This window comes from Doryrhamphus excisus, chromosome 6, assembly GCF_030265055.1.
Source record: "Doryrhamphus excisus isolate RoL2022-K1 chromosome 6, RoL_Dexc_1.0, whole genome shotgun sequence".
NCBI lineage: Eukaryota > Metazoa > Chordata > Actinopteri > Syngnathiformes > Syngnathidae > Doryrhamphus > Doryrhamphus excisus.
Window position 1 is genome coordinate 15141097 of NC_080471.1, and position 15561 is coordinate 15156657.

Below are 15561 nucleotides of genomic sequence, written 5' to 3' on the forward strand. Positions count from 1 at the left end.
CTTAAATCCCTAAAAATTGAGCTATTCGTCATAAAATTGCTGTAATTCCCAAATGATAAATATTGTTTTTTAGTACAATATCTTAAATGAAAGCTAAAGGTTCTTGCTAAAGGCAAAATTGATGATTCATAAGCTTGTGGACCAAAGTGTGTGCTGTCACATCCAATATTGCAGCCTCATCCCATAATGAATGAGTTCAGAGCCTATGTGCTGAAGACACAGGAACGCTATTACCGACTGATTTTCCCCATAAACCCGGCAGACCACCAACCCTCCTACGTGCAAATTCTTTCATTAGAGTCAATATTCACACAGAGAGTAAAAACTACTTTATTCTTTCATTCTCTCCAAACAAAACAAACAAAAATTAGAAATACTTGGATACTTTTTTTATATTAATGATAATAATAATAATAATAATAATAAACATGTTTCTTTTTTTTAAGAAATCAGATTGGCTTTGTTTTAGAAATACAGTGAGGGTGCAAATATTCATCATGACAGTGCTCCACAGTGAGGATGCATGAGGCGGGTGCATCCCCATGACAACCAGAGGAGGAGGCATGGAAGGGTCGGCGGGGAAGCAGGACAGGGAGCAAGTTAAATAAAAAGAACAAACTGCAGGGTAGAAAATGACATCAATAGAGTGGACGTGCCCTGACAACAGCGATACAAAGCTCCTGTGTCGCTGAAAACAAACATAACACAAACATGCTGAATCAAGTCAGTTTGTAAAGTTCACGGAAAAGAAAAAAACAAAGCAGGAAAATAAGACAAGCAGTTTCTAAAATTAATTTCTTACGAATTTGGCTGCTGTGCTTGTATGTGTGCGTGTGTGTATGTGTGTGTATGTGTGTTGTGTATCTGTTGACCAAAACAGCATAGCCCTTTACACATCTTCTCTTAATAATCCTGTAATAACATGACATGCTACCGTAATGACGATTGTGTTGCCATGGTAACTGCTCCAAAGTCTATAAAAGCCTCCTCCCTGCTCGCGCTAATATTTAGGACACCCCCACCATGTTAGATGTGACTAATAACAACTATATCTCCTTTTTTGTTTTAAACTAGATTCTTCTCTGTACAAATTCAGACATTGACGCACACGCACACAAACGAGGGATCACGTTCTCAGAATAGAATCTATATATTATATTTATAGCTATGTACAATATATTTTATCCAATATATTCTGCGGTGCAAAAGAGGTTACCAGATGTGCTCAGTGCGTCTCGTATCAGCTGTACAAAGCGGCTCAGACGCGGCGATGAAATGACAAGTAACGATTATTTTCACGGATCATCTTGCCGCTCCTTTTTCCTGATTTAACATTCAGCACAAGAATGCATCTCTGCATTTTTTTTATATATATTTTTTTCAATGTGCAAGAAAGTAAAAGTGCAATAGGGGTTGTGATGTGTTTGTGTGTTTGTTCACCCTCATCCCTCCGTTTTAATGTCCTTTATTTCAACTAAAGCTACAAGTAAGAATCTCCCGGTTGATAAATGGCCTCAATGGAAAGGTAACAAGAATATTCACACTGGAGGAAGCAGGCGGCAATGTACAAGAGGAGAGGAGCCTCATTGTTGGCTGTTAGGGATCAAGTAGCCCAACTGCCCGTGAGGAAGCTAATGGAAGCACTTCCTGTCACTTCCTTTCAGCTAAATGCCTCAGCATTGTAGCAAACAACATGAATATGGAGGAGTATGAGGGCCACACTGTAAATCAAATATGTTGGATGTTGTATTAAAAGAAAAACAAACACCTTCATTTAAAAAAAATATTATCATGATATTATGAATGGTTGTTTGTCTATATGTGCCCTGTGATTGGCTGGCAACCAGTCCAGGGTGTACCCCGCCTCTCACCCAAAGAATAAAGTCATAATAATATGAGAGAAAGGTCATCATATCACCATAATAGTAATAATTTGTTAGAGTAAGTAAGAATAATGCTGCATTATTATCAAAATATTATGAATTCAATTATTATACAACGATGAATATGTATATAACATTTCGAGTAAAAAGTTTGTTGCACTACTGTACTGTTACATTACATTACATGAATGTAGTGCTTGTTGACTCTGTTCAATAAGAAACAGCAGCTTAACAGTCTGTATTCCTTCAAGTTACCACTTTTTCCCGAAAAATCCGACTACTATTACTAAAGTGACATGATGTCCTTTTGGTTGTCTGTATGGCCCTAATACTCCTCTTTTTACAAGTACATGAAGTGTATGTATGACATGATACTGTACATGCAGGCTAGATGTGGTAGAGCCATTTTTGCTCCACCTTATCTTATCCTGAAATAAGAAATGACACAGATAAGCTAATTAGGGAGATAAGAAAGAAATCATTACAGCGCTGAGAAGCTCCATTTGTAGTGCTGAGATTATTCATTTCAGTGCATGGGCTAAATCATAAGCATAAGCATACGTCCTCCATATTTATATTATTCTAGCGTCCATTGGGGATTATAATTGGGAATCAAAATAGTATTTTCATACAGGGGTGAATCATGGACAGACATCTTCAGCTATGGTGTTTTCTTTAAAAATGACGTCCATGTTGGCAATGATGGTTCAGCTCATTGTCTTTTTGTTGAACTCCGACGGCATGGTTGCTCTTTTGGCTGTTTCTTAATGCTTACTACTCATAGAGGGGTGACAACTGTTCCAACATGTGGGCATTGGGGGGGGGGGCATTCAGACGATGCTGCGGGAGCCACTAGAGTTACGCCTGCGAGTGAGAGGCATAGTGTGATGGAGTGGCATGGGCGAGTCAGGCGGGCAGAATTGATGTGGGTGGTTGTAAGGGGGTGGGGGTGGCGGCAAAGGGGGCTGGGGCCCGTCCCCTTCCCTGACGTGCACAGGTGTGGACAAGGCTGACTGAATGAGCTGATGGGCGGCCGGGCCTTGACTGAGGAAGGCCTCCATGCGGCCCCGCCCGCTCTGGTCCACCACGATGACCTTGACGATCTGCTGGCATTGGATGAGCGTCTCCGGTCGGAGCTCGGCAGCCTGAGCAGGGCTGAGCAAGGCGGGCGGGGCGGTCAGGGCCAGGGGCGTGGCCTCAACGCTGGGCTGGCTCAGTTGGTAGGTCTGCAGCCTGTTGTGAATTGACACCTAGTTTAGGAACAGCCAGAGAACGCATGAGGAGTTACCAGCCTGAACGCAGCCTTACGCAGCCCTCTGGTGTGTCACGCACGGGGGCATGCAGGCATGCACGGAGGTGGAGTGCATAGTGAGCGCATGCAACACACACACACTGACTCACTTCTTTTTTCACCCTAACTCTAAAAAGTTTGGACGTTGTGTAAAATGATAATGACCACCAAATATTCTTATAAGCATATAATTCATTCACAACACAAATTTTATACATAACAGCACATAATACAGTTCGATTCCACTCTCGGGTATCTCTGCGTGGAGTTTGCATGTTCTCCCTGTGCGTGCGTGGGTTTTCTCCGGGTACTCCGGTTTCCTCCCACATTCCAAAAACATGCTAGGTTAATTGGCGACTCCAAATTGTCCATAGGTATGAATGTGAGTGTGAATGGTTGTTTGTCTATATGTGCCCTCTGATTGGCTGGCGACCAGTCCAGGGTGTACGCCACCTCTCGCCTGAAGACAGCTGGCATAGGCTCCAGCACCCCCCGCAACCCTCGTGAGGCTAAGTGGTAGAGAATTAATGAATTAATTAATATGTTTTAGCATGGCTGCACGGTGCATGAGTGGTTAGCATGTAGGCCACACAGTCAGACCTGGGGTTGATTCTCTGTGTGGAGTTTGCATGTTCTCCCCATGCATGGGTTTTCCCCGGGTATTCCGGTTTCCTCCCACATACCAAAAACATTCATGTTAGGTTAATTGGTGACTCCAACTTATTCCATATTCTGCTGATAAACAAATAAACATAATACAAACTTTGGTCCATAATGTACATTTTACACAGCATCCCAACTTTTTTTTCCTATCACGCACTGCCCTGAAAAGTGAGAGGTGGTGGGTGGGTGGGTAGGTGGGTGTGTGTTTATTCTGTTTGGTCAAAGGTAGAGGGTCTCGTGTCAGGATAGGGGATAGAGGTGACACCGAGGGCGTGGTGCCTCCCTAACACAATGACTGACATGTCTAAAAGGACTAGCCCAGACGGGGAAGAAATGGTCAGAGGGAGAAGAAAAGGAGAGAAGAACACAACAACAACTCATGGCTGTTTATTACACACACACACACACACACACACACTGTGGGTACACTAACATCAAGCCTCTAGTGCCGATACAGCCTGGCTTACGTTGGCTTGCAAAGGCTTATAGAGTGAGGCCGCTGGCAAGAAGCAGCTGCTGAAGAATGGACGTCAGCAGAAAGGCGGCTCATCCATTCATCCACTCATTCACCCATCTAGTCATCCACATGTGAGCCACATCAGCGTCACAACCTCACGGGCCTCTCAGCACCCTTTGTATCCTTGACAACATGGCGGTGATAAGCCTCGGGCACAGCTTTTTTTTTCCTATTCTTTCTTGTCATTATTAAAGCAAAGCAAGAAGTTGACTTTCTTCTTTGAAAGATGAGACTAGTCCCTCCCTAACAAACACACACACACACTCAAAACACTCACAGAGCTGAACAAGCACGCACTTACCTGAGGGAGACAAGAGTGGTTTTGGCACTTACCTCCACTGTGTTATTGTTGCCTGTTTTATCGTACACGTCCTGTTGACCTGTGGGCACAAAATCAACAGGCAGTATGTGTAAATCAGGACCTCCACCAAAGGTGTATACAATTGGCACCAATGATGTGAGTGTATGTGGAGTGGAACATATGTTCATTTGATCAACTCCGTGTCAGTTTCTGCAATCAGCAGCATGCAGTATGACAACAATGAGGTAGCCCATAGTAAGACAGGAATCTCTGTCCTGCTCACAGCCAGTAAACTCCAGGTACAAAATTAAATGTTTAATAATAAACAATTTAACATTCATCCATTTTTGAAATCGCTTATCCTCATGAGGGTCGCAGGGGTATGCTGGAGCCTACCCCAGCTGACTTCGGGCAAGAGCCGAGGTCCACCCTGGACTGGACGGATGATTTAACTTGCTGGGACTTTTGTTTTTTATTTGTTCAGGCAAAGTTCCTCTATCACAACTAAAACTGCAAATAGAGAAATTAAAGTCCTCTAAACCATAGAAGACGAGAATGTTCCATTTTTAATTCCAGGGTAGGGGGACCCAAACAGCTGACAAATGATATGAATACAAATAAATTAATGGAACAAAACTGAAAATGTATATTTCTGTCTCGCAGGCCACTTCATTGTTTATGTCATATAAATGACATTTCACAATTCCATACTTTTTCCAGTAAATGTAAATAAATTATGTATTAATAGTTTTTCATTCATTCATTCATTTTCTACTGCTTATCCTAACGAGGGTCGCCTGGGTGCTGGAGCCTATCCCAGCTGTCTTCGGGCAAGAGGCGGGGTACACCCTGGACTGGTCGCCAGCCAATCACAGGGCACATATAGACAAACAACCATTCACACTCACATTCATACCTATGGACAATTTGGAGTCACTAATTAACGTTTGTCATGTTTTTGGAATGTGGGAGGAGAAGCCGCACGCATGCACGGGGAGAACATGTAAACTCCACACAGAGATGGCTGAGGGTGGAATTGAACACGGGTCTCCTAGCTATGAGGCCTTTGTGCTAACCACTCATCCGCCGTGCAGCTGTATGCCATTATGTTACCACATAATTTGCAGGAGATTATAGCTATAGGTAATGTCGCTCATACAAAGAAAGACCAACCCAGTACTGCAGGAAGTGGCAACCAGACGACAGTAAAGTGTATTTTTTCCCATCACATGATTCACTACCACCGCCGGCCTATGTTGGATATGTTAAAAGATTTAACACAAAGTCTGCATTTAGGCCATTTAGCCAACCTGTTTTTATATTCTGACTTTTTAAGCCAGTTGTGGGAAAATGTACATTTTCCCATTGTGGCTTCTATTCTACGTGTGGGCATCACCTGTCTGTTGAAGCAGCAGTAAAACTTGTCCACATCTGGGCGGCCTTAAAATGGGTTGGAGGAGGATAAGAGTAGACGGCTGGCCATTCAACTTCCCAAATGTTTTTCGGGATGGGTCTCCCACTACGTGCTCGCACACAAACATCTTAGCTGCTCTATCAAGCACCTAAGAATACCAGAACCAACCATTTATTTTTCTCTTTTTAGTTATGCATAATTTTACTTTTAGAAAACACAAAAGTGGTAACAGTCTTGGAAACATGAATGAGTTGAGTTTCCATTTTCCATTAGAGCTGTCAAATGATTGCAATTATTAACAATGTTTTTCAGATTAATTAATCATGACTAATCACCATTTGCAACTATGTGTGAAATATGACTGTTTTTACAGTATTTCATTGAAAGACATATAAATAACAGGACATGATTATACTGTATGTATTTGTGTGTATCAAACGCTCCAAATGAACTCAAACTTTAAATCAAGCTAAATGATAACAGTCGTACGGTGTTCGAGTGGTTAGCATGCAGGCCACACAGTCAGGAGATCGGGAAGACCTGGGTTCAATTCTCCGCTTGGGCATCTCTGTGTGGAGTTTGCATGTTCTTCCGGGTACTCTGGTTTTCTCCCACATTCCAAAAACATGCTAGGTTAATTGGCGACTCCAAATTGTCCATAGGTATGAATGTGAGTGTGAATGGTTGTTTGTCTATATGTGCCCTGTGATTGGCTGGGAATATGTTCTAGCATTGCTGTCTGATCAAAAAACATGACAGATCCAACAACAATATAATCATTTTTACACAAAATCTGCATCTGAGCAGTAGTAAATGTTGCATTAGCTTTCTACAAGGAAACCTGAATGCATCGTAATTTTTTTTTATGTTTATAAATTTATTTTGTTTTATTTATTTATTTTGTACAACTCATAAGTCACAAGACAAATCTGTATACCGTATTTTCTGGACTATAGGCCACTCCGGAGTATAAGTCGAACAAGTCCAAAAATGCATACTTAGGTGGAAAAAAACATACATAAGTTGCACTGGAGTATAAGTCGCATTTTTTGCGGGTAATTTATTTTACAAACTACTTAACTAAAACAGACATTACGTCATCTTGGAAGGCAAGTTCTAACAATAAAAGAATAGAGAACAGGCTGAATAGGTGTAAGATATGCTAACACAACGGTTATTCAGCTACACAAAAAATAAACATGAACAGAAAAAGTGTCCAGTGTTTATGTAACATTTATAAGTCGCTCTAGAGTATAAGTCGCAGGAACAGCCAACCTATGAAAAAAAGTGTGACTTATAGTCGCTTAACTACCTATACTTATAGTGTATAGAAAATACGGTGTATGATTTGTGACATCACTAACTACCTAACATTTAAATGATATTTAACCTTGGCATATTCACGTCTCCTTGGCTTTTAATCAGTGACAAGCAGTTGCCATTTTAAGCATTTTTGTTACATACAGGAATCTTGCAAGGAATAAAAAAAAAATACTTATTTGTTTTTTTTCCTCGGTAAGTGAGATAAGAAGATTTACGAGGCTTAAGTTTATCAAAAAAAATGACCACAACTTTCTGTTTGCTTTAGGGAAACAAATTTGTGGCTAAATGCACCTGATCATAGCTGTCACAGTGCTGACAAGAGTCCAGTAAGCATCTGCAGCCAGTAAATAAACAGTCAAGCAGACTTCAGCTTATCAGCTTAGGCTTCACTTTCTTTTGCATAGCTTATATCATTGAAATGTAAACCAGTAACTAAAAAGGTGCTGCCTATCAAGTTTGAATTGACTTCAATGCAATTTGCAAGAGGTGTCAAATTGGTGAAAGTATATACATGTAACCCATGTCTTGCCACCACCCTAATGAGGAGCAGTTATATAACTTGGTCAGCTGACGGTAGTTCCCCTCCTGATTCGCTAAAGGGCCAGCAGGTGCAGGTAATCAGCGGCTCCTGCTGTGGCTGATCAACAAGCTGCATGCTCACAACCCCCCTCTTTGATATCCATACCTACAGAAAACAACTTTGCGGTAAGCCTTTCCATTTCACCGGCCATGCCTGCGGCCGCTACATCTGTATGTATATATTTCAACTACTAAACTCATTGAAAGACAGTAAAGTGGGATGAATGCCACAAGTGAACTTTTACTGACGTTATGAAGGATGGCCATTTTGAATTGGATGTATAAGTGTTGGATTATTCTTCTGGGTCGCGGGGGGGGGTGCTGGAGCCTATCCCAGCTGTCTTCGGGCGTGAGGCGGGGTACACCCTGGACTGGTCCAAACAGCAGCCAATCACAGGGCACATATAGACAAACAACCATTCATACTCACATTCATAACTATGGACAATTTGGAGTCACCAATTAACCTAGCATGTTTTTGGAATGTGGGAGGAAACCGGAGTACCCGGAGAAAACCCACGCATGCACGGGGAGAACATGCAAACTCCACACAGAGATGGCCGAGGGTGGAACTGAACCCTGGTCTCCTAGCTGTGAGGTCTGCGTGCTAACCACTAGACCGCCGTGCCGCCCATCTCTTTTTTCTAATGTAATTCATCTGCATGCTATGAAGTATAAAAGTTCCCGGCAAGAGACACCTACAGACCACCATGCATACTGTGTGTTGTCTGACCCCTTTGTTTTGCAAAGGTAATAAAAACTGCCAGTTATGTATTTATTTCAGGCATTCTCTATCCTACTTAGGATGATAGAAATGTTTTCCACAACATATGTAAGTTGTGCATAAACCTTTGTCACACATTGACAGAGTTTTGGGTTGTGATCAAAATGTTTTTCTAAGTCATCCTAGGACAAAGTAGAGGTGCATGTTTTGACCAATTTTCACTCTGTTGTGATATACAAAGAGCATGATATGCACAGTACCTGAAGGGGAGCCATGTCCTGTGTGCACATCCACTTGGCCGCCATTTGTGTGTATGCTGTGTGGCTGGATGCCTTGTTGCCTCTCCAGTTCCCCTATTAACACCAGAAAACAGCCAGCTGTAGATATCCGCGTGTTTGTTTGTATATACTAGCACAGTAGTTCCACTCCTTACACTGGATGTGTATGTGCTCCATCTCATTGACCTCGGAAATAGCCTCTCGGAGCTCCTCTGCAAACTTCCTGAGCTCCTCCCCGCTTGGCGAGCAAAAGCTGACCAGCTGCTTCTTCTCTGAGGTAAACGGGCTCAGCATGGTGACGCCGTGGGCATAGTCTGGTAGGAACAGAAACACAGAATGTTTTTTCAAAAATGTGCATTTGGTTACATTTGAACAATGTACGGAATACAAATAATACAAAATGCTTTTTTCTTTTATCTGCATTTTACATTCATTGCTGAAGAGGTGAAACTGCATCCCCAGAAGACCCATTGCTTTACAGAAAGTGTATGATGCTGAACTTTTCTTCTTAGGGCACAACTTCAAGATCTGGAGACACACACACACACACACACACACCAAAAAAAACACATAAAAATACTTGAAAGTTGCAGACTAAATAAAAGAACAAGAGAGAGCTGAAGGAATCAAATATGTTTCACTGGAGGGTGTAGGAGCATATGTTAGACTACTGGAGTATGCTCACCAAGAGCAGGTCATTGAAGAGGAAGACCTCTCTCTGGAGCTGCGACAGTTTCTGTTTGTGAGGTTTGTTGGCATCGGGAACCTCAAACAAGCGACAGCAGCACACCAGACGCCTGTGGGGTACAGCCAGGATCTGTGGAAGGTACCGATGGGTTAGGGGGCAAGCAGTAGATAGGTTGTAACAAGTACTGTATGTCTGATCAGGTTAGGTAGGTGGGGGGCAGGTAGGTATGTAGGGTGAAAATTAACCAAAATATGCACCCATACTCATTCATTCATTTTCTACCGCTTTTTCCTCACGAGGGTCGCGGGGGATGCTGGAGCCTATCCCAACTGTCTTCGGGTGAGAGGCGGGGTACACCCTGGACTGGTCGCCAGCCAATCACAGGGCACATATAGACAAACAACCATTCACACTCACATTCATACCTATGGACAATTTGGAGTCGCCAATTAACCTAGCATGTTTTTGGAATGTGGGAGGAAACCGGAGTACCCGGAGAAAACCCACACATGCACGGGGAGAACATGCAAACTCCACACATGAGAAGATGCCCGAGGGTGGAATTGAACCCTGGTCTCCTAGCTGTGCTATTATTTTTCTGGTTAAGGTTCGTCGTTACTAAACCCCAAAGTTTGGTCCCATAAGTTGGACTGACAATATGCTCTACAAAACACCCAATGTAACTTTAGGGTTTTTCACCAAATCACCCCAAAATTTGGTACACATGTTTACAGGACTGACAAGCACATGTCTGTAAAATTTGAGTAGAAACATGGTCGACATTAAGCAAAACATCTCTGTCAGGACAACTGCCAGTAATTGATTGTATGTCTAATGATTATAAAACATTCATGATATCAATATTACATGTATGTCATGCATGTCTTCCATAATATTTTGACTACAACCTCAACAAAACAATCGGGGGCGCCACAAATATAATTTAGTGTCCAGTTTCTCCTTATATTAGAAAGTGGGGTTCATTTGTAGGAACCCCATTCGGAAGCACTTAGGGAGTGTGACCAATCTTGCTTGCTGTGGGTGGAATACATTAAAACACACCGTTCACACCGGGAAGCACAAATCCAAGGAAATACAGCTGGAATAGGTGCAGATTCTGGAAGATTTTGAAAGTTTTCTGTGTGGGTTATTGTGTGTAACTGCTCTATAGGAGACCACAACTCAATACAAAAAATGAGCATAATAGGTCCCCTTTAAAATAAGCAAAATTCTCTAACATAGTATTCAAAAATAAAATACCGTATTTATATTTTTCCTCATTCACATACATCAATGACCTGGAGAGAAGCAAGTTTCCAAAAACTTGAAAAATCATCTTAAATTGGTCACTATGGTAACAAATCTATCTAACATCCCAGTGTTTGAAATGTAGATATGTAAGTGAGGTACCGAGATAAGGTATTCGGTACTACAGTATAGGTAGTAGTATATAAGCAGTATTTTAGAACGTGGGCACCCCCTGGACAGTTGGTCGTACTTACAGTTTTCAAGCCCAGGATGGACTGCTCCACTCGGCTCACATAAGTAACATGGTCTTCATTGGATCTCAGCTCTCTTTGCTGGATCCTCTCATAAATGCCCGCCACCATCTCTCTGGGGATGTCTGCTCCATCGTCCACACCTCAAAAGAGCAAGCATCCAAATTGGATGGTTGAGATTAAATCGAATACAGTCGACATGGGTACTAAGAGTCATATTCCGGTGTATGTAGTTTCCCTGACAATGAAGCAGCTCAGAGAGCAGAGATTGTGTCGGCAGTCACTGCTGTTGACTTAAGAGAAGTGTGCTGAGTAAAGGTAAATAGAAGTCAAACTGCTCTGCTGCCGAGCGGCGCTGAAGCAGAGCGGAGGTGATGAGATGCTTCTGGAAAATATGACCTTGTATCGTTAAATCTCAATGAGCCGCAATTAATTGGGCACATCACTGGGGAAGAACATTCAGGATTCAAGGATATCATGGATGGTAGAGGCGAGGCGAGCGAGGCGAGGCCTTTTGGAGAAATTGACTTCATGTGACTTGCAAGAGAAGTCCAATCAATTAAAGTTGGCTTTATTGGAGTAAATGTGTGCATGTCCATACATAAATGCTCAATTTGATGAAAACAACAACATAAATAAATGTGTACTCTCTCTCACCTCTCAGATTGCGTATGAAGTCGTCCAGGCCCATCTTGCGTTGCGGTTTGATGTTAGGCGAATACATGTCAGTGTTGAGAAGGACTACGGCAAAGGCCAAGATGAAGATGGTGTCGGGGTTGTGGAACTGCTGCACCACATCAGGATTACACATACAGTAGCGCTGGCTGTCAAGGACAAAACAGGACAAATCACATATAATAATGTTTAAAAATAAATAAATCAAGTAAACATTGTTTTCAACTGATTCAAGCCAATCTAAAAATAAATAAATAACAATTGATTCAAGCCAATCTATACACAAAATAAAGTTTACAAATGAATAGCATAGGCTAAAGAATCATTCATGGGTTGACAGTTTTGGATTGTGTATATGAAAATATATGTAAATAAATAACGCCTTCAGGCATATCAAGTATTTATTTTATTCTCTTTACTCGCTGCATCACACTGTAATCGAGAAGCATCGACTACAGAGAGAATATGGAATATAGAATATATGACTGGCCACAACACCAGCTGCATCTGCACACTATCATTTTATGAATTCCTGGCTAAAAAACATGAGGAATATATTTCAATATGACGCAGTGCACAGCTACACTAAACTACAAATAGTAAATATATGGTTTAATATTTAATTTTCAACAGTATGAATCAAATGTGACCTTGCTTATACTTAATGAATTAGTCATTGAGGATATAATGTATAGGAAAAAATGAAAACTAAAACCTGTAAATTGCATTGACTTTAATATGAAGTGTTACAGTATATGAAACGATGATGAAAAATACTTTAATATTGGTTCCACCTCTCTTGAGTAGACCTTCAGGGATGGACTGAATATTAGAAACACCTCTCAGAAAGTCTTTGTGTGTCCTGAAGCGCATTCTAACTTAATGAAGCGCCCCCTGACTTCACGCTTCATGACTTTATTGCAATGCAGCTTTATCCTCCCGCCAACTCCGCCACATTTTCTCTCTCGCTCCTTATTTTAGGATATTGTTTGTGAGCTGCTAGGAAGTCTTGGGATTTTCAGTGATACCATAGGGCGCAATAACAATAACAGCAGCCAGGGAAAAGTGCAGTAGGACAGTCGGTGCAAATAATGAAGACTGCGAAGGCAGCATGAGACTTGAATTGGAAATGGTCTAATGGTCATTTCAATGGTGACTGACAACAAGGGACATTGATGTCATCATGAATGACAATGACAGGACGCATTTGACAGTGCAAAGTGCTTTGGCCCTTGGTGAAGTAACGCTACACGTCATGTTGGCTGCAGCAGAGATGGTGCAGTTTGTCGTTTCCGTCGCTGCCCACAGGCTTCACAAAGTCTCACTTGCACCTCCCTCCCCAACTCTTTTACTGTCACATACGCTTACCCAGCGGTCCGTTTTAACAGGAAGGAGGCTTTTATCACGACAGCTAAGACAAGACAACGACGTGGAAAGCGGTTTGCTTTGCTGCATGGCACTGTGGACTTGTCACTGCATATACGTAGATAGGTAGATACGTGGGTAGATAGGTAGATCGATCCTATCATATACAACAGATCCCCGCTGTCTGGGAAGGAGGTTACGTGACAGGATATTTCTGACCCCACAACCCTCAAAGCCCCACCCTTCAATACAATTAAATGCACATTTTGGAGTGGTCTTTTATTGTGGCCAGCCTAAGGCGCAACTGTACAAGAATCTTGATATGCTACATCTGTGAGGTGGATGGACGGAGAAGTGCGCCCTAACAGATTTATGAACAATATTTGGGAGAGGTATAAAAAGTTTTTTTGACTTCAGCTCATGAAAGATGGGAGCAAAATTAAAAAGGAACCTAGTGAGAATAAGAGACATAGAAGATGGATGGATGAATAATAATAATATGTCATAATAAGGCACAGTTCCTGAAACAATAGCTTATAACAGAATACATTTTATTTCTGCAAAGATCCATGTTCCACAAATGGCCCCTGCACCACACCTTGAACACCTATGCATGTTTCTGCTTCTGTCGCTGGTCGGCAGTTGTGTTGCATTGTGGTGGGGTTTATGCAGTTGTAGATATGAAGATACTTGGTTGTCACGGTGACATTATTAATTTTGATGGTGATTGATGGTTATGCTGCAGACAAGTCTGTGCTCTGATAAATCTGAAGTAACTTTGATCAAACTACAGCTAACTACCACATATTAGGTCATATTTTAGTTCTCAAAGAGCCATGTTTAGCTTGTCACCATCTCTTTTTCGTCATGAAAAAAGGGGTTGTCAAATGGGTTATGACTATGGTTCAAAATGATTTCTTTTAATAAAACTGTAACGGATACCAGCTGGTGTAGCTGTGAGAGAAGCACATTGGTAAACCTGACACCCTGAGAAACTGTACTGGTGCTTTTAGCTCGTTGGCATTTACCAGGGATTTGTGGATGCGGGTTTGAACCCTGTCCAGAGTGCATGGCTGAACTGTGCTTACACTCATCACATTTGTGAAAATCTTTTGTGTGGTTTCTGTGTAATCCTGGATAATGGTGAAAAATGTTGGGGTAAAAAAATATCCTACTTGCTTCACACAATGAGCACACACACACACTTCTTGACTTGCCTACTTGATGTAATATGCAGCATGTCTTGATGCAAGACAAGCTACACTGTGCGCCTGAATGCATCACTCCAACCATAACTGCATGTTTATGTGTGAATAAACAGTCCTGTTAGTAAATAACACACCGCAATAATGTGTGTGTGTGTTTGCGTGTTGTTCACTCTTGGCTCTCCTTCTTATGTCACCAGTCTGCTTTGAACACCGGCTCTCTGGCCTCGGTATGATCATCATGTTTGCGTATGAAGGTGGCACGCCAGCTGGCACAAACTATGTAAAAAAAAAAAAAAAAAAAGACTCCCCACGACAAGTGCAACACACTTCAACAGATGACATAACAAGTGTTACGTAACACACATGGCATCTCATGTCTGGATGTCCTGATAACACCGGCTCACTCCTGACCTATACTCCTAGCTACAGCCATGCGCACACACACACACACACACACACACTATGTCTATGATGACTGGTGAATGTGTAATGTGTAATGTGCACCCAAGGGCCCAATGTGATTAACCCATGACAACACTGCAAGTTCTGAAATGTGTCCATGGGTATGAATGTGAGTGTGAATGGTTGTTTGCCCTGTGATTGGCTGGCGACCAGTCCAGGGTGTACCCCACCTCTCGCCCGAAGACAGCTGGGATAGGCTCCAGCAAGTCTGTGACTCTTGTGAGGATAAGTGGTACAGAAAATTGATGGATGTATATGCAAAATGTGAAAAATATGAATTACCCTCACATCATTCTCTTGTTGTGTATGCAACCCTGTGGTCTGGAGGTGTTGATTGAGCTTTGTGCATTCTGTGTTCAGTTTTTTTCTGATTATATCAAACACTCACACTGACTGCGGCAAAAAGAGAATAAAAATGCAATATTCAGGTAAAAGGGTGCCCTTCAGCTTCCATCTGGATGCCGGCCAATCAGAACAGCTTGTTTCTAACAGAATTAATTGAGGCCCAGTATTAAGGACAACATCAATCGAGAGCAAGACCATGCTAGTCATCATAAAGTAGAATGAGATGGAGGTCACTTTAAGGAAAACTGCACCTTTGGGGAATTTTGGCCATCATCCACAATCCTTATATGACATAAAAACGTCTTTCACTTTTTTGTGTTCTTTCATTCATTTTCTACCGCTTTTC

The 15561-nt window shown here is 41.9% G+C and overlaps 1 protein-coding gene across 2 annotated transcripts in view; it reads right to left on the reverse strand.

Moving 5' to 3' along the window:
* Positions 1-306: 306 nt before the first annotated feature.
* The window catches only part of iqsec3b (IQ motif and Sec7 domain ArfGEF 3b), a 37047-nt gene continuing 21792 nt past the window's right edge, over positions 307-15561 (reverse strand). The window contains exons 8-15 of one of the 2 annotated variants that reach the window (XM_058075530.1): positions 11818-11984; positions 11164-11303; positions 9659-9790; positions 9402-9501; positions 9129-9287; positions 8956-9048; positions 4688-4734; positions 307-3133 (exon numbers count right to left, since the gene is read on the reverse strand). In XM_058075530.1, the coding sequence (XP_057931513.1) occupies positions 2714-3133; positions 4688-4734; positions 8956-9048; positions 9129-9287; positions 9402-9501; positions 9659-9790; positions 11164-11303; positions 11818-11984 (1258 nt within the window). In that variant the 3' untranslated portion in view covers positions 307-2713. The remainder of the gene's footprint in view (positions 3134-4687; positions 4735-8955; positions 9049-9128; positions 9288-9401; positions 9502-9658; positions 9791-11163; positions 11304-11817; positions 11985-15561) is intronic. The other variant, XM_058075528.1, reaches the window with a different exon arrangement.